The sequence below is a fragment of the Erpetoichthys calabaricus genome, chromosome 4 (assembly GCF_900747795.2).
Source record: "Erpetoichthys calabaricus chromosome 4, fErpCal1.3, whole genome shotgun sequence".
In the NCBI taxonomy this organism is placed as follows: Eukaryota; Metazoa; Chordata; class Cladistia; order Polypteriformes; family Polypteridae; genus Erpetoichthys; species Erpetoichthys calabaricus.
In genome coordinates this window covers 241,842,502-241,869,299 of record NC_041397.2, presented here as the reverse complement: position 1 = coordinate 241,869,299, position 26,798 = coordinate 241,842,502, and the positions used below count along the sequence as shown (strand labels likewise).

At 40.6% G+C, this 26,798-nt stretch overlaps 2 protein-coding genes across 2 annotated transcripts in view; both read left to right on the top strand.

Moving 5' to 3' along the window:
- Positions 1-8,587, top strand: part of gap43 (growth associated protein 43) — a 94,811-nt gene extending 86,224 nt beyond the window's left edge. The window contains exon 3 of the mRNA XM_028800479.2: positions 8,072-8,587. Within this exon, the coding sequence (XP_028656312.1) occupies positions 8,072-8,160 (89 nt within the window). The 3' untranslated portion in view covers positions 8,161-8,587. The remainder of the gene's footprint in view (positions 1-8,071) is intronic.
- The window catches only part of arhgap31 (Rho GTPase activating protein 31), a 1,181,844-nt gene that overhangs the window by 921,489 nt on the left and 233,557 nt on the right, over positions 1-26,798 (top strand). The window lies entirely within an intron of this gene.

The window sequence follows — 26,798 nt, the reverse complement described above, 5'->3', positions numbered from 1 at the left end:
TTTCATTTTGAGGGCACTATATAAGCCAACCTTGGAAGCATTCTCATATTTTCAGCCCTTCTGAGGTTATTGGATTTCAATGACCTTGATATTTTTAAGCACTCTTTAAAGTTGTGATTGTGCTTTTGCACCTTACTGTTACCTTATATTTGGAGTACATTTTGTTATTTAATGACCTGTTTTCTTTGTTTGTCTTTGTACTTTCTTCAGCCCTGTGGTGTTTTAATGCTCAGTTAGGAGCAAGTTTAAGTAAGCATTTTCTCTCATTGACTAAACAGATGTCTATGTAGTTCTGCTGTTTCCTTCCAATAGTCGGACAAAAGCCTCTCAGTGTTTCTTGAACTATGTATTATTTTTCTGAAATTTTTGTTTTCCTGTCACAGGCAATTATTGACTCAGCAGCACATTTTTCACATACTTGCTGGTCTTGAAAGGTGGGCTGTCAATGGCCCTGCAAAAGGCTCACACAGCAACCCACATAAGGAGGAGATTGATTTAGAGTTTGGATAAGCTGATGCTGCAGTGTTACATCATGTGAACAAAATTTGTTTCCCCCATTATATTTTTTCTTCCACTTTTGCATTTTATTGGCAAAAAAATACTAAATTACTAATGATAGGCCACGTGATATGAGCTGTTATTTGATTTAATTGAAAACGCTGAAGTCTTAAGTCATGTTGATGTTCCACTTTGCCATTTAAAGAGCAAATTAATCTAATAAACTCTCTCCATTTCAATAGAAGAATCGATCTCTCTTTTGTTACCAGCTAACCCTAAGCCTGCCTTTAATAACTACTGTATATATTGGCCTGTCATCAGTCATCTAGTAAGGGATTTCAGACGAGGGGCAGAGCATTTTCTTAGAAGGCTAAAGCTATGCTTATAAACTATGAGAGTTATTGGAGTTACAATTTAGGACATCACATCTTCCCATTCTCTGTTGTCCATTAGATGTTTCAAAAACAGACTTACCTACTTTCAGATCTGACATGCAGATGAATTCTTGAAAACCACTCTACTTTTTCAAGAAAGCAAAAAAACAAAAAACAAAAACACTTTAGGAGACTATCACTCATTTCGACTCATGACTGTTCCTTTATTGCTGTTAAGGTTTTGGAGAACGATGACAATAATTTCTTATTTTTTGTAATCCTCTGAGGTGGTAGTCCAAAAGGTATCAAAGAGCTAATGAATTAAATGTGGAAGTTAAGTTGCTCATTGGTGTCTACAGAAGTTGGAGTGAACTGTCATGTCCGGCTGCGCCAATCGTAGGTTTATATGGTCAGTTTTGTGACTTGTACATTGTTTTATTTTGTATAAGTAAATGAGAAGAGATGTCATGATTACACCACAACTTGGTAAAACGCGCCAACAAAGAGCTGGTATCTAGTGTCCATGTGTACCTACTGTATGTGACGTGATACAAAGATAGTGGGAGCCATGGATGCAATTTTCTTATCAGATTGCCCAGAATGGAGTCTGTGGCGACAAACTGTGACCTTCTCATTTAAAGTAGATCTTTAAACCCTCAGAGGTTCTTTTCTCCAGATATGCTTTTAATTGTAGTTTTTGCTTTCCTGTTCTCCATTGTCAGCTGGCCATATTTCAATAATGATAGATTATAATGTCTTGGGTTTACTTAAATGCCCTGGTACAGCGTGTTGTCGCACCCTCCACACAATGAAACAGCTTGGGATCCTGGCTGGCAATCCCCCAGGTAGACAAGCAGTCCAGTCCCACCCTCCAGAGATGACCATCTATCTGCCGCAACTATGTGTTACATGAGTGTCTCCTTGGCCTGATCCAGCCGCTAGGGCCCTCAACAGTGAGGATCCTACGAGCCGGATCATCCTCGGGGAATCAGGCCACATGTCCATATTGCCATAACTGACGCTCCCTCACAATGCAGGTAATGTGCCTCATTCAGGACTCAGTGAGCAACCGCTCGTTCGACACAAAGTCAAGCCAGCGGTACCCAAGGGTTCTTCCTCACTGTGTGTTTATCCTAATTTGTGTGTTCATGTGTGTTCATGGTTCATAGCATTATACCTGGAAACTTGTTATAGTACTCTAAGCCTATACTCCGTGAAGAAGGCTGCACAAAAGTAGACTTAATTAAGTAGAACTGTATAGCAGTTTCCACTAGGAAGGACGTTTCCCCCAGAAACCTTGTATTTCTCATAACTCCTTTGGCATGTGAGCACAGCAGTCCATGTCTCTTCTGTAGATCAATCCTCCATTCCTCCAAAGACCCTGAATCTTTTAACCCTGTCTCCAGTTCTGCCCCACTTGTCTAGCCATAGAACCACCTTCCTGGAACAACCATGGCAGAAGATGGAGTGGCAGATGTACTAGGTTATTGAGGAAACAGGAAGAGAAGTGCTACACAGCATTTAGTGAACATTTCCTTTGGTATTTCCAGCTGGTTCAACAACAAACATGGACCCACCTGGTACCTCGATTGCCTGGCTGCTCTCTACCAAAATCATTTATGTCATCCTCTCTCCCTGTTAGATGCTGCAGTGAATTCACATGTGAAGTGTGATCTTGTCCAGTAGGCACAAGTTAACTGCTCATCTTTTAAGCATCTTTTAACAGTAGAGGGATGAAGTTATGCTTTCAGCTTCTTTTGCGCTTTTAGAACAGCTGGGTGCCATCTTTATGACAAGACTTTTTGCATCAGAGAGTATGTTTTCTCATTCTTTTTTTCTCTAACAGAGTCAGGCATAAGATAGTTAGGGAGTCATCTCTATAGCTTCTGTAATGGCTTTTGAGTAAAGCAAGATTTTCAGGGTTTTGCAAGCCTTCACCATAGGGGTGTTGCTGAAGGGGCTTCTACCAAAAGCAGATCTCCTTCTTTCATCTCCGTTAAAAAGCTGAAATTTGGTAGGACTTTATGTCTAATCCAGTAGGTATCTGCTAAGAAAGGACATTTTGATATATCAGTATTTAGGGGGGTAACCCCCCCACCCACATACATGCACACAATAAAGAAGCTGAAAAACCCAAAATCTCAAAAGTGTTTTGATAGATTTGTTTGAAATTTGGTGACATTACAGAAGAAAGAAAATGAGCTCAGACAAATAATTTATTTGTCATTAAATTGTTTGATATTAAGACAGCTTTAGCGATGCTAATGTATATGTTCTGCCCAGTGTTGTGGTGAGTTGAGACATTATGCAAAAGAAAGCCGCAGCCGGCCACACAAACAACAGCACTAACCAATAGGGTGGGTAGACACCTGAAGAAGGGGCAGTGTCCTGGACAAGAAAAGGAGATGGGGTCTTGTTTGTTGTGTACAGTGAGGTGTGAAATAGAAGAAGAAAGTTTGCCGAAGCTCAATGAAGACGTGAAACTCAATGATGAGCAAGATTCACCATAAAGCTCCTGTAAGGGATGCCAGGTCTTTGGACTTAGAGTATAGATGTTGCTTCGCTTGATGCAAAAAGGGACAAAGAAAAGAAGTAAAGGCGGAAGTGGTGTCCTCAGATTCCAAGACAAGCTGAGACTGGCGGCAGTTTAAACGTAACGGGTCCTCCATGAAAATACAACATTGAAATATATATTCATGTCTACAGACTTCGAAAGAGGACCCCCACTTCGACCTCTGAAATGTTTATATTTGCAAACGTGTCCGCTTACGTTGAACGGGGATGCCTCACCCCCCTTCCGAAATACTTTACATATACTGTACATTCTCATCTGCAGACTTTAAAGGGGAAACCGCATACATCTGATGAGAAACATGAAAAGAAACACTTAAACGAACAACGTAGACAAATTAAAATCATAAACATTTAATCATGATAAATAAATTCATATTTCACGTTATTCTTACTGATTTCCTGTTCCGATCAAAAGAATACAACTTTTTGTAAAATTGTGTTTTGCAGTTACAATCAACAAAAGCCAAGTCACTAGGGAAAGCAGAAGCATGTTCAACAGTAAGCTGCTCCAGTGGCCTGATAATTTTATTATTATTACTTGACTGACACCTTTATCCAAGGAAACTTACAACAACTGGTCACATTTATTTTCTTTTTTCCAATTGGAGCACAGGCAGGTGAAGTGACTTGCTCTTGGTGAGACAGTTGTCAGTAGTGGGATTTGAACCCACAACCTCAGGTTTTGATGTCCCAGCTCCAAAGTTTTAACCACTGCAACACACTGCCTGCCAATAATATTAGCCCTAGTTAAAAGAAAAAAGAAATCTACAAATATTGAGCACACTTAGTTAGCTTGTTGCACTGATATACCCGCTTAAACAGTGACACTATTTTCATACAAAATTTCACAGCTAAAGTCGGGTAACACACCTAGTAAAAAATAAAATGAATTTACCTCTTGTAATACCAGTTACAAGGTTATGAAGAGTTTAACCTAAGCTAATGGCTCTTAACACAGCCCAGGCTGGATGGCACTGCTCACACTTGCTCACATTTGGTTGTCAGTGCACTTTGCGTGCCTGGTGTTCCAAGTGACAGCCTGACCAGGACATATACTAACTTGAAGCAGTGACGCAACCGCAGGACACAAGTGCTAATAAGAAATTAAAACTCCATGTGGACACCTTAGCATTGAATTTGTAACACAGAGTAAGAGAACTTCTGTGTAAGTAAACTTCATAAATACACGATAGTCTGGCACAGGGTGCATTATGTTACTGGGTTAGTGGGAGTCTGGTAACTTACCCAGTAAAACACTCGCTTTAAAATAAAGCCATGTCTTTATGGGCAGCCCTGCACTTTGGTCTCCTTAGTGAATGAAACTCTCCTGGTGTCTATGGGATACATTTGTGGGGACAGTGATCTGACATGTTATGTCATTTTGTTATACTCTGCACATGTACTGCCACTACCACTAGTTTGTGCTTGGTAATAAAATTTGCTACACATACTCTTCTTTTCTCTCTCTCTCCCTCTGGGAAATAATACCCTGTACAAAATCTTATGATCAAGTGGTAACTTTTCAGTCAACAGGAGTACAGTGCTGGGCACCTTTCACTCTGCATTGTACGCTGCCCAACCAGAGGCTAGATAGCCAGTTGGGCAACATCTGCCCTGCTTTGGTTGAAAACCGAGGCAATTGAGCGAAAAAAACTAGCAAGTAGAGGAGGACGTCTGGTGGTGTGAGAGACTGACTAGATGTTTATACTAACATGAAATGTCATCTTGTGTTATTATTATTATTTTATATAGGGGTCATGACTTTATCAAGATTATAATAAAATACAATTGACACTGTATCCAGCAGGAGGCCTGTTCTTTGAGAATTCCACCAATACTTTAACCAATATATTCTTCTGTAGTAACCATGGCAAAGTTATTAAGACAAGAAAGCATGGTACTAAAGAAAGAATATATATATATTACTGTATATATATATACACTAGCCGTCCCCAGTGGCTCCGCCTGCATAGAAGTGAAACAGGACAGTGAGGAGGGCCCTGACGGCTCCCCACTCCTGACGTCATGCTCCCCCCCCCCCCCCCCCCCCCCCCCCGGCCCACAGCCTCTGTCTCAGATTAGCGTGAATATATCACTGCTGCAAACAAACTATGATTCGTAGCAAGATGAATATCAGCCAGAATGTTGAAGCAAATGATAGAATTAAACCCGATTTAAATCTGTTAAGTAGTTCTCTTGTTTGCTAGCTAAGCAGAGGTAAGATACGCCCTGAGGCTGGAGTATGAGTGAGGAGGGCCCCGTCCTCCCTTCCCTCAGCCCGCTGCGTCTCTCTCAGATTTGCATAAAATAAATCAGTACAGCAAGCAAACTATGATACTTAGCGCAATGAGAGAGGTCGCAAAATCAACCAGAATGTTCAAGCAAATTCTAGAAAAAAGTCTGATCTAAATCCGTTAAGTAGTTCTCTTGTGAAAAGTGGACAGACAGACAGACGTTGGATTTTATATATATAGGGATATGTTTAAAACTTGCTTTCAATGCAGCTTTCACTCCCATACACAGGGCACACAGTTGAGGGAAGCCCACAGAACAATACATTACATTAATTCAGTGGGATCTTCAACAACTTTCCATCTTCATGGTCAGTTAGAGGCATTTTGTAAGCCTGTCTATGAGTTAGGCTGTGATGGTGAATTTATACCAAATTCCTAAAAGAAGCAAATGAAATAAGAACAGACTTTCTGCCAACCGTTGCTATACATGGAATGTTTTCTGCTACCCAGCAGTGCACCTTAATAGCCAAACGCTATTCTCCTTAACTGTCTGCTGTTCATTTCTAAACATGGACTACTGACCAATGCTCCATCTGATTCTTCGTTTTTTTGCCTCAGTTACCAACTCTTTATGTATTTAGTACAAATATAACTTTATAAGTGTGTAACCCAGGCTTTGGTGTATCAAAGGCAGCCAGGCTAGTATTTTTCACTTGTAGCTACAGCCACACAGCCAGTCAGAGGCAGGGATTTAACTAAAACAGTTCGTTTTATAAAGTCCAGTGCCTTGGCCAACTCAACACACGGCCTGATGAAGTTTACTTAAAATGTATCCAGCACTGTGAGCTTGTCAATGAGAAGTGTGCTGTATGAAAATGAACTGAATCGACTAGCAGACCGTGACTGGAAGGCTAGCAGACTAGCTGTCTTCTAAATATGATGATGTATTTGGCTCATTTGGTGTGCAGTCTGAAGGAGGCCAATGGTGTGCCATGGGAGACGGGTGTGGCGCTCGATGGTGGATGTGAGTGTGTAGTGTAAGTGGAAGAAAAGATTTGAAGATATTTGGTCAAAGTGGTGCCACTGTGCAGCAGCACAGAGATATTGTTGAATCTGAAGTTGTTTATCTGTCATTTTTGGTTAACTGCATTTCATTTTCCTCATTCAAAATTTACATTTTTTATTCGTTTTACTGATTTGTGTATGTTTCCCAGACATCATTGTTGGTAACTGGTAATAATTTAGCAGCACATTTTGGTTAGGGCTCATTTGTTTTTAACACATTCCTCTATGTGAAGTCACAGGCGCCAATTTTGTATTTAAAAAAGAGAATCACGGTTTTGTTTATCTGCATAAAAACCTAAAATAATTAAACAAAATAACTAATCAGACACTTTCAGAAAGGGAATGTGTTACTTGGTAACTAGGAGTTTGGAAAAAAGAAAAACGACGATTAGCTTCCCTGTGTCTTGAATCAGAGTTTATTTTTAATTGAGTTCGGGTTTTGTACTCTTAAGACTTACTTGTAAATTTGTTTTGGTGCTTTTATTATTTGTATTACTGTGTCACCACATTACCATTGTGGGTTTGTGTTTTGTCTGCGATCAAAGCCATTTTGTGTGGCCTTATTTACTTCTGCTGTGGCCATTGTGATGTGCTGACGTCAACTTCCTTGGTCCTGGTATCTGATTACTGCGGCCAGTGCACAGGGTCCTGAGTTTGACTAAAATTCCATCACAAATATCAATCGCCTTTTCAAGTACAGTTAACAGTAAGAAACATGAGGACGTTGGCCACATTAATTTAAGTTTGCCCCTAATTTATATTTTGGCTTCGATGGTCGGTTTTGTTCGATTCTCTGGACTCCTGACCTCATCTGCCTATTGACCACACTTCTTCTTCTTCTTCCTTTGCTCATTATTTCATCTCTTGTTTTTACCCGGACTTCTGGAGGCTCAGACCACTCTGACGTTCAGCATCTTACAGTCTGTGCCACAGCACTGCGAAATGTTGTTGAGCTTACAATCGGCTTCGGGTATTCATCAGTTAATTCAAGTGATGTTCACAGTTCTTTCATTTTATCGAATGATGACAGTCTTTACCACTAGGGCATGTCGCCATAGCATCCATAACCTCAGTTTTTGCATTTTCAGTCTATTTCAATGGCAATGTTTCAGCATTTCAATTTGTATTGCTTTATTTTTGTCATCCTAATTTGAATGTATTGTAGTAGTGGACTGGGCACCTCTAACAATGCCATCCCCACATCCCTGATTCAAACAAACAGCGAGGTCACTGGGTGCCAAGCATTGCCTAAAATGCCATCTCCACCAGCTAAAGAAGTCATGTAACTGACCGCCATGTACGTCTTCTGTTTTTCTCTCTCCACAGATGCTGCAGAGGAATCCAAACCTACTGAAAGTGCCCAGCCAGATAAGGTACAGAACGAAGAGCCCAAGGCCGACCAGGGGAACGCCTAAGCCTGAATGCCGGCTCGCTCCAAGTCTTCTGATTGTGTGGACCGTCTCATTTTTTTTTTTTTTTTGTGTGGCAAAAACAAAAAAAAGAACAAACAAAAAGTTTTTAAACAATTGGCAGGAAAGTTTTGCAGTCCAAAACTATTTAAAAAATAAATAAATAAAAAAAGCGTGGCTTCTTTTCAGTGTTCTAGGTGTTGTAATGACAGTTTGATATGACCAATCATTTGGAAATCTTCTTGCACTGTATAAATCAAAACAAAAAAAAAAAAGTTCTTCTGGCTATTTTTCATGTCCCAGTGCGTGCAATGTCCAGTTTCAATATAAGGAGTTCAAACTGTAAGTGAACAAAATGGTTTCATTTCAATGTGATGGGAATGACCTATTTTTTTTTTCCGTTTGTTTCCAGAATAAAGCAATGTGCCAATTACACTGAGTGCGCCTTTCATTTTTAGCTCACGCCCTGCCGACTGCGCCAGGCAGGAGGTGGCACTGACCGATTTGTCACTGACATGCTGTTGGAATGATGGGGCGGGTAGGGGCGGCATGCACCTCTAGGACCCAGACAGCGGCGTCCTCGGAGTGACGGATGGCAAGGCAAAGGGAAAAGAAGGAAAGCGTGTGAGAGAGAGAGGAACAACGCGAGACCTCTGAGCTGTCTGTGTGCCCACAGCGACACATTTTAAGAAACTTTTGGCAATTAATATTGCTACACAGAATAGTAACATTCGTTCATTCATCCATTATTAATCTAATTAAAATCAAACATAATAGAATAGGAGACCAGTAACTACCATTATGTTGGATATATTTGAGGATAGAAACTTTATCTCTCAAACAGGGGGAACTAAAAGGTAGTGGGATACTAATGAGGGGAAACCAAACACCGGTGAACAGTTCGACAACTATAAAATAAACTTATATACAGCACACAATACATACATATAAACTGAGAAAAACATTATCTTTGTAACAGCTGAATGAAAAACTATAGAATGTGTGACCAGTAGGGGGCGCTGCAGCCTCCCAAACCTCAGACACCACCAACAAACACACAAGTCACAGGTTCAAATAAACAATTTATTATCCCCAATACCTTCACAATGGCTCTCATTACACTCAGTTCTTCTATTATCCCTCCCTTTCCTCTCCTCCACACCTCCTTCTTGTCTTTGTCCTCCTTCCACCCGAATCTGTGACTCACCCAGATGTGGCAGGGCAGCTCCTTTTATCTTGGAGATGGGAGTACTTCCCATGCCAGGGGGGTCAGTCGGAAATCCCAAAGACCATGAAGCACAGCTACTAATAGCACTCCCTGGTGGCAGCCAGGGATCCCCACAGGGCTGCTCTGTGGCACTACAACTCCCAGCATGCCCTGCAGATGTCCATTGGTGTTCCTGCCTCTATAGATTCTGCCATCTAGCAGTTTGGAGCAAAATGTAATAATCCAGCTCCCCCTGTCATCCCTTTAAGATGGCCTCCCAGCCTGGTAATATTTCTTCATCTAAACCTGCCAGGATGCCAGCGTATCCATTCTTCATATGGCATTCAATGCCCAGATCCTGGTGTAGCCTGGAAACCTCCTACTTCTTTCTGTGTCCATTTGCAAACTGTGCCTCCCGGGCCAGGCATGGAAAGGTAGCCCACTGAGGCAGGGATGTCAGTCCCTGCCTGCCATCCATCACAAATGAAAGCAGCTGTCTGACAAACATACAGTAATAGTAAGAATAACAACAATAATAAATAATACAGGGAAGATTATTATCATTCATAACTATACTATTTGACGGTGACAATGTGAAATAATCATACAAACAACAAAATACGGAGCCCCTGAAAGTACATGAGCAAAAAAAAAAAAAAAATCATATTTCTTGTGTGCACATGAAGCTATCACATACATGCAAGATCATTTTTCACGTGAAGTTGAATGTTTTTAGTGTATGCACGCAATAAGTGTTTTCGGGACACACATGTCCCCGTAGGGGCTCCAGGTTCTGCTTCTGTAGCTGTAACTGTTTTATTGTGTAGCCTATCAAAAAGTTGACATGGACATGGAACTTATAGACCTGTATTTTAAGTGGGATCTTTCCCATAAAGGCATCAAGACATTCAACGTCTTCCTCTGGAACATTACTTGACCTCAAAAGATCTTTAAAACCAACTGTCTCAATCGTTCATGTAGTAGGTGTCTGTATCACAACTCCTGCCTTCTGGGATTGACAGGATGTGGCCATAAATCAAATGTATTTTTGTTCTGTCTTTCCCATGCACACATGGTATTTTCTACACAGAAGACTTTCTCGTGTGTTTGCAATAATATGAAATTTTCTTATGTCCAAAAAAAAAAAAAAGTCCCTTTAGGGGTTGCGTAAAAGAGTAAGTAAACAATATAAACCAATAAAAATGTTGCATTCTCATAACTCACAATTTTCAACCTTAAAATCAAAAAACACAAAGAAAAAACACGTCCCAAACTCAGAATTACTACTCATAAACCGGGCCTGGTCTCTCGAGTTCAAGTTTGTCCAACTTCAGATTATGGTGTCAATCCAAGATGTACACCATGAACAGTAAGTACAATAACACAGTGTATTGATTTCATTTGTTTATTAGAATAATTTGCTTTAAATGAATCACGTAAATACATAATACTGAATATTGAGAAGGTAGATGTTAACAAAACAATATATAAAAAATGTATAGTAAGTTGGTATTGACTGTTCTTTAGAAAGTACACAGTTGATTGTCTAATTCTAAGACAAACAACTATGACAAACTATAAAATTAGAGAATGAAATCCCAGGAGCTGCAAGTCTGCAGGTAGACGACAAGCAGAAAACGTCACCTTTACCAAGACGTCTGCCCTGCTTCACCTTGCTTCCACCACGCACTAACTTATGGCATCTGTGCATCGATAAACCAGCTGAAGAAAACAAGGCTTCTGGGGTCCAATGGGCTGTTCTTGCCTGTTAAAGCAGCCCAGAGAGGATGTAGATTTTATGGTTTTTCAAAACAGTATGACGAATTTGAAAAGAACGGGCCTTTCAGCTCCTGCCTTGTGCCCTGTGTTGGCTGGGATTGGCTCCAGCAGACCCCCGTGACCCTGTGTTCGGATTCAGCGGGTTGGAAAATGGATGGATGGCCTTTCAGCTCAACTTGGTCTTCATTTCTAGTTTCTCCAAAATGACATAAAGCTGAGTTATTTATTGTTGAATTTAGCCTAAGCCTTGTGTTTAGTTATTACATAATTGTGTCATATTTGTACATTTTGGTCTCCTTCCCAGGGCTGTCTTAATAGCATTATAGGCCCCCTGGCAAAGCAGTGCACTGTGGCCCCTACCTACACAACCACTCAGCAAGTCACAACATACATAGATTAGCATGGGGCCCCTATGCTCGTGGGCCCCCGGGGAGCTGCCCAGCGTGCCCATGCGTTAAGACGGCCCTGCTCTTTCCTCTCATTCTGGGTAGAAGGGTCACTATGCAAGTCCTAGTTACACATTCTGTACTGCATCGGTTGAACAGTTGTTTTGCCTTTCTAATCAGAACCCCCTACCTGTCCATCACACCATACCTGGTTTTTGAACCTGCCTTGCTTGTTACATTTTCCATGTTTGGTTAATCCTATTAGTGGTTTGGTAACATCAGGGTCTAGGCAGGAGCATCGGCAAACCACTGGGCCCACTCACATACATTTCCGCATTTGGAGACTCCAGTGTAGAATTCACACATTTCTTTTGGGAGATGAAAAGGAACACTGGAACACTACAAACATGGAGAGAACATTCCATCTCCACACTCATGTGACTGAGCAGAACAAGAACACATCCAAGAGGACAGACAACTAAAGAGCAAGTGGACCAGGAGAGGAGAATTCAAGCTTCAGGGGTTACCCAAAAGAATCTGCATGAGACACAGTAAGACTAAAGTATCCAACACACAAAGACAAATCCAAAGTCTCAATCACAAAAGCAAACGCTTCCCAGCCAAAGTTATAATCAGAATCAACACAAAATCTTCTCAGCACATTTCTTTAGTTTTGAAGCTTTTCCAAAAATTTTCTGCATGCGGCCATTTTGAATACCATCTGTAATCTTGACATGATGTTAATCATGTGACCACAAGGCACCATAAAAACGGCAAAGAAAAATGCTGCAACTATAGTAAAATAACAAAATCTAAAAATAAAATATGGCAAAATAACAATCTAGTAATTAATGAACAATGAAATGTGCTGAGCCCAAAACAGACCGCTAGTAAGGTGTGGGGTTCAAATGCCAAATGGCGCACATGTGAGATGGCACCGCAGCAGCACACAAGTCTGGTCAGTCTGCACCTGAGGGGCTGGCAGGATGGGGTTCACCACCCACTTGGTGGGGCTAAGGAGACTCATAAAACAAAGTGAGTTGAAGCCTTTAGAAAACGGGCAGATAAAGCAAAAACAAAGTTTAATAGCCAAAAAATATATTGCATGACACAAAATAGTTGAAAATTTGTTATAAAGAGGGAAAAATGGGCAATTAACTGAGGAGAGAAAAATAATAAAAATACCCGAAAACTGGTGAGTGAGGCCAAGCGTTGGTTAAGCTGCCCCTGCACGTTGTCACACTGCGGCTGAGGTGGCTTTACAAAGCAGTGAAGGTTTTATTGTGGCGGCAGGTGAAACCATCGATCAGCCAGGAAAAGGAAAGCATGGCTGTGACTGAGGCAAACCTTGCATAAGCAGAACACAAAAAGACAGCCATCAGAATCAGAGGAGTTCATTAGAGAGCATACAGCCGACCTGCGCCTACAGAAAGTGCCAGCCTCGGAGGGTGTGGAGGTGGACACTGGCAAGGAGGGGCAACTGGCCAGATCTGTGGGACTTAGAAAAAGGACATGAGAGCACAGAATCCAACAAAACAAAACAAAATAGTGTGAACACTGTGATTATTATTCAAGATGTGCCTACAAAAATGATAAAGAATTCATCTTTCAATGCTGTCACTTATGTACTAAGCATCTGACTGATTTACTGAGGAGGATTTATACAGCTGAAACCTAACTATACAACAGACCAAGGAGAAAAGGAACTTGAAAATGGCTAAGAACGACCCGATATTGATGATAAAATACCTGCCAAGAAGACGCAACAAATAAGTGCATATAAACAGAAGAATATATATGCTATAAAGAACATGGATGGTCTGGCATACCAACCAGAGTGGATAATATTATCTTACCCGCCTGGGATGACTTTATAGTGGATAGTTTAAGGGATGGATTGGTACCCTAGCCAAGAGGCTTTCTTCTGGTGCCATGTGTTCTCCCAGTAAGCTGGGTGGCAGCATTCCTCTGGTGCGACTCCTGATTCTCCTCCACAGGGCAGTATGGCAGCTGTAGGCTTGTTTGGGTGCCTTGGTGCCACCAGGAGTAGCTACCCTGGTGAAGGCTTCCCCGTCTTAGGGAATTTCCACCCCACCCTGAAGTGTTTCCTGTTGGTGATGTTGCTGCATCACAAGTACTCCAAGGTGTGGGTTGAAACAGAACTGCTCTGCCTCACCTAGGCTAGTAAGAGAATGGACAGAGGGAAGGCAGCGCTTGCCTGGGAGGGGTGGAGGATAAAGGAGGAATTGTGATAGTGTTTAATCTGGAAGAAAAGAACATTCATTTAAAGTTATTTACTGGTGCCACTGTGGTTGTGTAGGGAGTTTAGAGAGCTTAGATGCCCCTTACAGGCCACAAAGTGTCTAAAAGTAAGATTTCCTCTTCATCAAAGGGAAGACGAAACACGCTGTCACCTGCATCCTAGGATGAATGGATGTAAACAGGAAACTGAGCACCCCACTCGGTCCCCAGACCATCATGGCCCTGCATATAGCAGCCTTAGTTCATTTAGTGAATGTACACAGACTACAGAAAGCCAAAAGACCCTTTGAATACGACATACTGTAATTTACTTAGACTTTCAAAAAGCCTTTGATATAGTCCCACATTAAAGAGTACAGATAAGAGGAGAATGCTCCACATGGAGCGAGGTCATTGGTGGTGTCTCTCAGGAGTCTGTCCATGGACCGTTATTTTTTATGATTTATATTAATGACATTGATTCTGTCAGTAAACTTGTGAAATTTGCAGATGATGCTAAAACTGGAGCAATGGCAGACACTAAGAAGGTAACAAAAACGCTCAGAAAGAGTTAGATGAGCCAAGTCAAGTGTTGTTATGCTCAAACTATATAATAAGACCACATCTGGGGTCCTGTGTGCAGTTCTGGTCACCCCAGTACAAAAAAGACATAGCAACCAAGTGCATCCCAGGACTTAAGAACATGTCCTACTGTGACAGACACAGAGAATTACACCCGTTTAGTCTCGAGCAGAGGAGACTGCATGGGGATCTAATCCAGGTATTCAGAATCCTCAAATGAATTGATAAAGTAGACCCAGCATCAGCTTAAGGGTTACTCACGCACTCGAGGACATCCGTGGAAAATAAGGGGAAGTGCATTTAAAACTGAAGCCACGAAGTACTTCTTTGTGCAAAGAGTTCTGGGACTCTGGAACAAACTACCGAAACATGTAATTGAAGCATAAACCTTGACAACCTTCAAGATGAATCTGGATGAGATATTGGAACAGCTTTGGTCCACTGGTTTCCTTTCATTTGTCAAATTTCTTATGTTTCTTATGTTTCAATGGGGCAGAACTCAGACAAATTTCAATATGAATGCAACACAATGCTCTAACAATCTGAAACTTTACATCTTTAACAACATAACTAAGTAAACCAAATCTTATAAAGAATGATCTTTCGATGAAACAACTTGAAAACAATAAAAATGTATGGAACAATTGAGATGAGAACAGGCCAAACCTCACCACTGCTACAAGTCCAAATGATTTCTTCAAAATAACATCAGATGCTAGTTGAGGGTTCCTGTGGTCCTACTCTCTACCATGCCAAGTAGTCATTTATTCTACTGTATATGTCTATGGTTCTCTTTGTGAAGAGATATTTTCCAACCTTTATCAGATTTTCCCTTAAGAACCCAAATGTGTCTCTGTGTTCTTTTTGAAGAATTTATTTTAAAGTAACAGCAGAGCAAGAAAGAAAGAAAGTTAAATGAACATGCAAGTAAGAATTCTATGGTACACTGTTATAAGATGTTCTCTTTGAGGAATTACTTCTCATAGAAATACATTTTCTAAATAAAAGTATACGTGAGAATATGGGTTTCTTAATATTGGGCACATTTCTGCACAGTTACCTTCACAGTTTAAAGTTTCTGATCATAGTGATTATTTATTTCACGGTGCCACAGCTTTATTTTGTTTTGCACATGGGCACCGCCCATTATTGGTGTACTAGTCCCAGTTGCCAAGGAATGCCAAGGATTTCAGACAGTGCCATGTCTAACGTCATCAGCACGACTCCTTAAATGCCAGCATGACGATTGATTCACATCTGTGATTTGGACACAAACTCAAATGAACATAGTGTGACTTCCTTGCTTGAATTTCTGGTTTCTGAACTTTTGGTTCTCACTCTGATGTTGATTACTGATTAGTAATTAGGCTTTGGTGCAAAATGTTTCATCTTCACGGCTTCAACTTGTTTCTGGTTTTGACTACGTTTCATCTTCTGGTGTTCTTCTGTCCTGTGGGCAGAACGTACAGAAGCGAAATCACCTACAATTAGCACAAAATCAGACAAATCCCTTGGTTACCTGAGTAATATTGAGAAACTCAATAAAACGTCCATGTACAGTATTTACATTATACCATCCACATTCATAAAAGTAACTTAAAGTTTTAGAAGTGCAGCTAGAACTTATGACTCTTGCTGACTCTGGTGAGAAGGCACATTTTCCCTCTTTTTGCATTATTTTGACCCTCAAAGGCCAGGATTAATAGTCTCCTCACCTTTTCTCAGAATTTTAGTGATGTCAGGCAGAAGATCCCATTCTGAGGTTTTAGACCCAGCAAAGAAAGCTCTCTGCACTGCGGCCTCCTTGGAAGGAGTTATAGGCAAGGCTAATATGGCCACCTTCAGTGACAATACAGTGTTAGACCAGCATATCACAATGAGACATTTCATACAACTCACCTTTGACGAAGAGCTTGGTGCCCCATTGCAAGCTCATAGAAGAGCAGAAGATCATAAATAAGTTTGGTTCATTGATGAAGACAGTGAGCTGCCATGGTAATAAGATCACTGGATCACCAAAATAACAGATTTCAAGGACAAAAAATCAAAGAAATAATGTTTGCATAAAAGAAAAGAAAATGAAGTGAACAATATCTAAACATAATGGGTGCAAACTGTGACTATTCCTCAGCCTGAGTGGGTTCTTAATGTTATGTTTTCTTAAAGAAAACTGATAATGAGGTTACCTAATTATGGTGGTCACAAGGCTGTTCTCCAGGAGACCAAGACAGTCCCCAATCTATCCTTTGAGGTCCAGCAGATTTACCCCCAAAGATCTCTCAAGATAGGAATCAATGACTCCTAGAAAGAAAAGAGCTGGTGGCCTGAGGCTGCAGCCATTCCTTCCATGCCCTTCTCAATCTAACTCATGTCTCACAAAATGTCCTTTATGATGACTGAACACAAGCTGTATAGGCTGTAGAATATTTTCAGGCTACTGACACAATTTCCCTGTAATAGTGCAGGTCTGTGATCTCTTTCCCATAAGTCACCACAACCTCTTTCTTTCTTCTTTTGCTTGCGATTCCACTGCTGATTATCAGTGTTCTTTTCTACACTTTGAACAATTCTGTGGTGACTATTGAAGCGCTGTGACGGTTTTCCCAAAGCTCCTTTTTTTAATCAAGCTGACACTTGTTCAGACAGAGAGTGTCAGACCAAAAAAAAACCAAAATGATTAAAGGATCGAGAAATGGAAAAGCAAAGTCAAAAGGTAGGCAAGAGTCAAAAACCAGATGTACAAAACTAATCCTTCATCAAAAGCAAAACGTTAATCAAAAGGCAATGTGAAAGTCGCTGTGAGAAGTTCATTACACTATAGATCTTAAGAAAGTAGCATTGAAAGTGAAATCCACACTCTTGGACATCAGTAATAACATGGCGCCGGCTTATGTAAAGCATTGCATTAATGACGTCATGATGAGCGACTTTGGAGAAAACACCCCTAACAAGGAGCCATCTCACCATGGCAATGGAGCCTCGAAGTGCCAGTGACCACAGACATCAAAACAGCATCTTAGAGAAATTTGAAACGTAACATTAAATTAAGCAAAAAACCTTCAAAACAAAACATAACATGCAAGTAATAATTCCATAAGACTTTCAAAACCTCAGAGAAAGTTGTACAGACATCTGACAAAAAAGTATTCAGCCCAGAAAAATGTAATAAGGATCAGCAAATTATTACATCACCGCTGATCTGACCCTGTTGATGCCATCATTGCTTTGCATTCGGCCGTTTGTGTCTGTACTCACCCTTCCTGGTATACGATTCTTGGTAGTGGAGCTGAACATCTTCCATTTCTGCATATCTTTGGTTCTATCACAATATACTGTAACCTCTCCATCTTGGAGGTTCAAAGCAGTTTGCTTTTCTCTGTTGGGGTGCTGCAGGTGGTCCCCATGCTGTCATAGTGAGTGGTCTACCTTCAGGAGTAAGATGCTTCAAAACCTTTATGCCTCATCTATTTTAATCATTATCTTAATGCTCCAAATATTTCTTACGAGTAACTTATGAGGCAAGTAACGTCCAGGTTACAGTTGTCTAGTCTGAGAGCGAGAAGTGTTTTCAGCTTGGTTCATTTTGATTATTAACTTGTGTAGAGTGAAGTGTTTTGTGTTGAGCTAAGGTATTTACTATTTCTAGACTACATCCAGTTCATATTTGTGTGCTTACTCTGTCAATCAATTTGATTTCTTTGTCTCTTTGCTGACCAGTTTCTGTTTTGGTCTTTTTCTCAAGTGCTTCCCTATTGCTTTGTCTTGCTAATTGTTTTGATACTCACAGTTGTGCGCATTCAGCTGCTCTATACTTCAAAGTTCTTCAGCGCTGTCATGGAGTGTTAGCACTCCACATGAGCAGACTAACTTGTGTGAAGACTGCGGGTCTGCCTATGCGCGTCCATTGATCAAGGCTGGGGACATTCTTCTCCAACCAGGTATACTCATTTTCTTTATATTCCAGTGATTAACACCAGACGTCTCTCTCATCCCATTGACAGCAGAGGGTGTGATGCAGCGACTCCTTCTCATTGAGAACTGTCAGTCTGTTGTGAAGAAAACGGACTTCATTCCAACATTTGCTACCCAAAGTGGACTCCAGGTTGTGGCACCAACTGAGATGTTGATCTTCCCATGAAGTAGAGCCACACCGTCAGCCCTTTGCTTGGGATTCTCAAACCATTTGGTCCACTGGTCTCCAAGAACTAGAGATTCACACTGCTTGGTAAAGCATGCATCTGCACTTCTTCTGAGTACCACTCAATCACTGTCTCCTACCCTATTAATATTAACATTGGTATTCTTTACCATCCTCCAGGTTCACTAAAGAACGTTCTCAATCATATGGACATGCTGCTCTCCTCATTTTCAGATGATGGCAGTCCACTTCAAATCCTCGGGGATTTAAACATACAGACTTGCTTTCTCTTCTTTCTTCTTTCAACCTGACACAGCTCTACACCCCACCAACTCACTAAGCTGGTAAACATCTGGATCTTGTCCCCTCAATGAACTGCATACCCACCAATGCTACAGTCAGTCCACTTCATACCTCTGACCATTTTTTCATTCACTACTCTCTGTACCTTCCCTTTTTCTACTGTTATTCCTCCCTCTGTGTCCTTCTGCTGTCACCTCCACTTCCTCTCTACCTTCTGTTTCTCTTCCCTAGTCTTCTCTGCTCTTCCTCCTCCTAAACTACTTCTCCTCTCTTGACACTAATGTTGCCATTGAGACTCTATGCTCAACTCTGTCCTCTTGCCTTGATGCTGTCCTTTCTGCTCTGGGGCAACTCAAGTATGACCCTCATTCCAATGGCTTTCTTAGCTCTATGCAGTCTATGGACAGAACCTGAGACAATTGAGAGGCAATCAAGGAATTCAAAGGCCCAGGCTGACCTGGATAAGTATCAATCTCTCCAATCAAACTTCCATCTCTTCTGCTTCTACAAAAGCTAACAAAAGCTGCTTTCAAAAATGATTATCAACAATTCTGATACTTGTGGCTTCTTCTCTGTTTTCATCTCTGTCTCAACCCTCCACCATCTCTACCCTCAACTGCTTTGATTGTTGATGACCTTGCGGTCTCTTTTCAGGAAAATGTGGCTGTCATCCACAGTTAGTTCTCATTAACCCCTCCAGCCAGTCTGCTCCCTATAGAACACACTACAACATTGTCCTCTTTCTCTCCTCTTTCCATCACCATTTCTAACCTTCTTTCTAGTCATCGCACTACCTGTCCACTTGACCCCGTCACCTCACATCTCCTCCAGGCTATCTCTTCCTCACCCATTGCTGCAATTAAATGTGTCATCAACACCTCACTCAGCACAAGCACTTTTCCCAAAATGTTCAAATGGACCCTAATAACTCAATTCCTCATGAATCCCATGTTCAACCCTTCTCAAGTAAGTAATTACTGACCAGTGTCTCTCCTATTTTTTCTAACCAAAACAATAGAATGTACTGTCTTCAAGCAGGTCACTCCCTTTCTTCTACAGAATAGATTGCTTTATCCTAATCGGTCAGGATTCAAGAAGGGCCACTCCACGCAGACAACTCTACTAACCTTTATCTCTGAATTTGACATCATTGGGACTGACCTCAGGTGGTTTGAGTCCTACCTCTTAGGCAGATCCTTCCATGTGTCCTGGTGTACAGAGATGTCAAGGGTGAACCAGGCAAGCACTAGGGTACCCCATGGATCGGTGCTTGGCCCTCTCCTCTTCTCTCTATACACCTCTTCACTAGGCTCTGTCATCCAGTCTGGTTTCTTCTATCAGTGTTATGCTGGTGATACACACCTATACCAGTCATTCTCTCCCAAGGTTCACACTGTTTCAGCTATAATGATATTGCAAACTGGATAAAGGAACACCATCTACAGCTCAACCTCGCAAAGACAGACCTTCTTGTTATCCCAGCTCATTTGTCTATTCTGCACCTTATCCCCGTTGGTCAACACATCTGGTCACTCAGCCCACCTCTTCTTATACTGAAGGGATCCTGAAATAAAAGCCACGTATGAGGCACCACATGGACAGCCGGCCTGGTGACTTGTGACGTGCACAGCTGCCAGTGACGTTTACTATGCAAGGCGCTCCGACAGAATGCGACAGTAAGATTGCTCGATGGCTGAATTTATATTCATAACAGCTTGTTAATGTGACTTGTCATAATGTTAAGTTTGAAAGGTACTATATAGAATAAATGTTGAAATTTTGCAATATTTGTAGTAATAACATTAATTCAAAAGGCTGCTACAGTACATAAGATCAACTGCTGTGGTGCCAGTTGTGATACCAGTGTCAATAATCGGTGCCACATGAAAAGGCTGAATGCAGTTTGATTTCGGCAATGTTCCCACTGACCTTGTTATGTTATGTGACACCGCAGAATGTGAAAGGTGCTATATAAAGTAAGGATTAATGGTTGATTTCTATATTCATATTTGCTTGGACAAGTGATATGTCGATGATGAAAAGTAACTGAAGGGCCTCAAACCTGCATAGTTAACTTCAGGGTTGCAGGGAGGGGTCCAATGCAGGGCCCACCCACACAGGGTCAGTCTGAAATGGACAGAAAAAATAGACAGACACATCTCCTGAATGTGGGAGAAAAACTGGAGAACCAGGAAAAAACATGCAAAACACATGGACAAGGAGAGAACAAGCAATTGTCACACAGACAATGGCAGGAGTGGGAGTCGCAAGATGGTGGCTTGGACCAGCGTGGTAGCAGCCCTCGCCATTGTCAGTGACCTCAACTGTATGACGAGGCAGGCAGTTCAAGGGACAGGCTGTAATTCTGACAATGACAGCTGCCACACAAAGGGGTGGACTACCACCAAGACAGTTTTATTACCTATGCAATATTCGCAGTGGCCAAATAAAATAAAAGCTGAATGAGGTGAAAGCATTTTGTAATGTTCATAACTGCTTGTGAGTATAACTTGTGATCATGTTAAATATGAATGATGCCACATTAAAACAGTTCATTGACTGCCAAATTACAATTGTCGATATTTTGAGTTTCTAGTGGTAAAATGTACTACGAATTAGGCTATATGAAATAAGGACTGATTTAAAAGCTAGACGGTTTGATTCCACAGGCGCAAATCTCAAGTGCTCTGTAAAATATTTTATGAGGGATCTCCTCGTCATCGGCGTCACATAAAATTACAACGTCCTGATTTATTTGTGCTGATCACAATAACCTGTTATATTAATATAAGTCTGTGTAGGCATGGAGTGTCCCTGTGAAGATAAACGTCCCAGTGACCAATAGCAAACGGCCATCAGAAACTGGCGACGAGCTGAAGACCCCAAACCGGGAACAGAACTGCTGAATTTGTTGCTTTCTTGTTCTGCTGGAAGCTTTCATGGTGAATTATAATCACAATCTGTAAAATAAAGGGGCTTGGACGAAATGAGACGGAGTGAAGGGGCGCCGTCAAATTTAGCAGCTATCAGTGGAATCTCACCTCATTGGGGATCTTTCCACTTACGATGACAGCCCACCTACTTAACGAGTTTGTGTTTGAATAAGACCAGAGACAGGTCAAACCTGCCTAATAGCACTAAAAAACAGCCCAAAAAATACAATAATGTATGGAATAAAGATACAAAAAAGCAAAGATGTACATACAAAGCAGCGATGTATCTACGAGTCACACCTTTTTTTGTAAAACAGGATTTTTTTGCAGGACTTGCCTTTTTGAATAATCCAAGGTACGGCTATTTGTTGCAGAGCCGCGTCACCGGAGGGACACCCTTTATGAAAATTAAACCCCACCCCACGGCCGTGCTATGGACATTGAGCGACACATGCTCCGGATACCGAGTGTAACTCCTCCCAACCCGAATTGTAATTGTAAAAGGACTGAAAGGGCGCTGTGGACACCGAGGTGCGCGCTCCAGTATTTACCGCCAATCAACCCGTTACGCGCAATGGGCACCAAAGAGCCCCGTTTATGAAACTGAAGCGGCGGGAGCTCCAGATATTTACAAACCCCCCACCCCATCCGCGCTATGGACATTGAGGACGACAAAGTAATTTGCGTCGATATCGGCAATTTGGACTACTGTACAAAGTAAAATGTGTCATAGCTGTTGAATATGCAAAGACCGCCTAGTAGCGAATAGTAACAAACCAATCAGTTAGGAATCCAGCGCATGGCGGAATCATCACGCAAATGAGAAGCTGAAAGTCTCAGGGGGCGGGGCTCCCCAGAAAGACGATAAAAGAAGCAGCAAGAGCGGCGTTTTGGGTTCTGTAGTGATGGGCATTTCCCATTCATTTACTAAATCGATTCTTTCGAACCACGTGTTTAAGTAAATTGATTCTTTTGATTCATTTAAAGCGTAGTGTATTCTTTGTAGGCTATTATTAGGCGGCTACTATATATATACAGTATATATATATATATATATATATATATATATATATATATATATATATATATATATATATATATATAATGGTTGAAATAGTTTACTGTCAAATAAATGCAGAGTACATATACACACACACTAAGGACAGCTCTTTTTAATGCCGAAAAGCAGGAAATCGGCAGTAAATACACGAAACGCAGTATACAGTACAGCTGTATACGTGGGACAAACATAATGTACGCACATACCAGTTCAATCAGACACACGTTTAACTGGGACACGATGCAAGTAAAATTCAGGGCTAATGCTAAAAGTGTCACAGAGCTGGCTAAAGCTTGGCGCTGAAATGGAAACGGCATCAACAGGCATTTGGACATGAAGCCAGTATATGCAGGCTAAAAAAAGGACACCTAAATAATAAAAAAGACTTTATGACCAACACCCCTCCCCGCCCCCATTTGCTATATATTGACTTTGATTCCTGAATATCTAATCATTTTCCACTGATGATGACTCTTGGTAGGGTTTGAAAGCTTAGGAATAAAAATGTATTTTAAGATACGTGACCCATCTTCTCCATTTGTGGATATCTAGCAATATAGGTGTGTATCTAAATTATTATTGCTTGTTGACTTATATTTAATTGCCTCTAAATGATTATATATAAATGTATAATTTATTATTATTTAACATAATTCATATGTCTTTGACCTGTATACGTACACAAAGCATTGTAATACGTTTAAAATGCATAATTAAAATAAGTCGTTACATTTGAGAATCGCAAGTGAATGACAACTGTGCAGCTCCTAATGATTTGTTGGCTGATTCCCGGGCAGTGATTCGTTCATGAATCAAATAAGTTGGGACTCATGAGGTAGGTGGTTCTTGAGCATGCGCTTTACACATTTACCCGAAGACTGCCAAGGAAACGGGAGACGATGATGACGTTACGTAGGACACGCGAATGCTTAACGGTAGTTCTGTTGATCTCCACTGAATCGATTCATATGGAAAAGAGTCTTTGAAAAAGATCGAACCGCTCATCACTGTTTCTACATAAGTCCAGAAGAGGAAAGACGTCTAAGTGGCTATGGCAAGCATAGAGTGCAACTTTTAAGGACTGCACTTGGGGTGAATGTACGGCTTGTTCCGGGGCCACAACAGTGCATGGCGCCCCCGCTCCCTAGCCATAAACTGTGGGGGTACAGAAATAGTTACCTTTTAATAGGTGTTCTTCTTATTTCTGTTCTAGTGTTATAGCCTTAAGACAGCTACAGAGGTTTTTATGAAGCCCAAAAAACGCACAATGCCAAACTAATAATCTCAGCCACAGAACGTTTTCCTAAGTAGCTAATTTTTTTTGTGCAAATACCATTTTATTTCTATTTTCATTTGTGGCCTGTTTGGCCCCTCATGTGCTACAGTTTTTTTCTTTCGTTCTTCCTGCCATCTGTGTGACTTTTCGCACCATGGAACACAGGAAGGTTATGACTGTTTTTAAAACAATTTATTAAAAAAGAAAAACACACAAACAAAAACTAAAAAGAAAAAGAAAGTTCACTGGCTTACCTTTATCGACTTTGGCTTGGGCTTTCATTATCTTGTTTTTATTCTTTCTGCCATCTCTAAAATACTTTCAATAGAAATACACTTGCCTCTGATTGTTAAAGTGTACCTGGCATTCCATAACTCCTGCTTTAAATAATTTATTTTTGCCCAGTAGTTTTTTTTTTTTTACTGTATCATTTGGCATATTGTTTGGAAAAAAGACCAAAAACTACCACCTCATTTGTTAAAGGGCAGACCTGGTAAATGTGTTTAAACCTCTACCAGACCAGTGGTGTACAGTACAGGGTCAGCCCCACATAACATGCTTCGAGGTTTCTTCTTCTAAAGTACATCTTGCCTGAAGAAGGGGTCTGAGTTGCCTCGAAAGCTTGCATATTGTAATCTTTTTAGTTAGCCAAAAAAAGATGTAATTTTGCCTGATTTCTCTTTACACTCGTAATGGCTAACACGATACAACACCCCAGTACTACAGACCAGATTATCTGTTATTTTCCTACTTGCTATGTGATGTGTCTGGTTTGGATTTATCGATATTTCAATCGCCTCTTTAATTCTGGCTGCGATGACCTTACTCCATAATTTATAGTCTTGGCAGAGCAAAGTGATTGGGCATCAATTCTGAATTTTGTATAAGGTTTTCTCTTTTTTGGGGATGAGTGTGATGACCCGTTCTTTCCAAGTATGTCAGTGTCTTTCCCTTCTGCTGCTTCTCCTGAAGAACTTCTAGTAGACCATACTTAATTGTATCCCAGAAAGTACAGCAGAATTTGGTCGGCAGTCCTGGGGTTTTATTTTTCTGGCACTTTTTCAGGGCTTCTTTGATTTCCTGTAGTGTAATTGGTCTCTTAATTTTTTTTTTTTGGTCTCCTTGTCCAATTCTCTCATAAAATTGTGGAGTATGTTGTCGCCATATTCGTTTATGTCTCCTTTGGGAGTAAAGAGCTCTTGAAAATATTGAGTTATTAGTTTCTTCTTTCATTCTTCCATTTTTTAGTATGTTGTCATCTGGGTGTACGAGTTCTTTTATGTATTTTTTTCTTTGCTTGTCTTTAATTTTATGGAAGAAGAATCTTGTACATTTTTCTCCTTATGCTTTTTCTTGTACTCGGCTTTGGAACTTGATCTTCTCTTCTTTATCCTGGTATATTTTTTCTATTGCTTCTTTTTTCTTTTGAATTTCCTGGTCCATTAAAATTCCTTTGTTTTCGAGATCATATAATTTTTCCAGTTTTTCTTGCAGTTGTTGCAGAGTTTGGTTTTGTGTTCTTTTCTTTTTCCTGCCTTTTTCTGGACGAAGGGCCTTATCTAAGTCCCACCATTGGCTAGTTTATTTATAAAAATCTTTTAATGTTATCCATTCTTTGTATTTGTTTTCGTATTCCATCCTGATTTTATCATCTTCTAGCAGTTTTCTGTTTAACTTCCAATAATTTCTACCCCTTTTTTCCTTCGCGTTTTCCTCCACGTCTGATAGGAGTAGGTAGTGATCAGAGAAGAAGGTTGGACTCATCTTGAATTATTAAGTCTTGATTTGAGAGCTTGTGTTCAATATAATCAATTCTTGATTTCCTCTCTCCTCTTGCTCCCCTCTAGGTGTGCCCTTCTTCTTTTTTTGAAACCTCTTTGAAATTGTCTTTCAGGTTGTAATTGTCGAAAAGTTTTTTTTTAGTATTCTTGAGGATTGATCCAGTCTTCTTTTCCCTTTTGTATCGATGGCACAGTTGAAATCCCCTGTTACAACATTTCTCTCGCTTTCTGCAAGTTCTAGGTTTAGGTGTTCGAGAAGTTCACATCTCTCATGAATGTCTGTTGGTGCATAGACATTAGTAATTGTGAAGCTCTCCCCATGATCTTTGTGCTCTCTATCGACAAAATTCACTATTTTTAGTAATCATTCCAACATTTTCGGCTTAAATTTGTACCAGACAAGAAAGCTTTCCCTCTTTCCCAACCTTCTTCATACTGACTGTAGCTTTCTGAGAATTGAATTGCACATTCCTGTAAACAGATTATGTCTACATCTACTGTCCTAAGAATACTAATATATAACCTCTCCTCTTCTTTGTCTTTTCTTCTCACATTTATACAGGTGATTTTCATTGTCTTGTCATTGTTTCTTTTCTCTTCTTTTCTTTCTTTCTTCTTTCACCATTTCTCTTTCTCTCTTCTTGCTGTTATCCCTCATGTATGTTACTTTTTCAAAATATTTTACTTCCTCTCCCTGGAGAAATTGGGAGGCTTCCTCTGTGGCACTTTTCTCCAGCATGATCGTTGTGGATTCAGTTTCTACCTCCTCCTCCTTTTCTGTTGAGAGGTCATACCATTTCCGTTGTTTCTTCTCTTTGTCTGGTTTTGACCAACTGTTTATTGATGAGATACTTAGGGGTCTTCCAAGATCATTTGAATTTCTCTGGCTTGTTCTCTTGTGATTTGTATTTTCCCTTCTACCCTTTTTTTCATTTTTTTTATTCTATTTAGCTCCTCT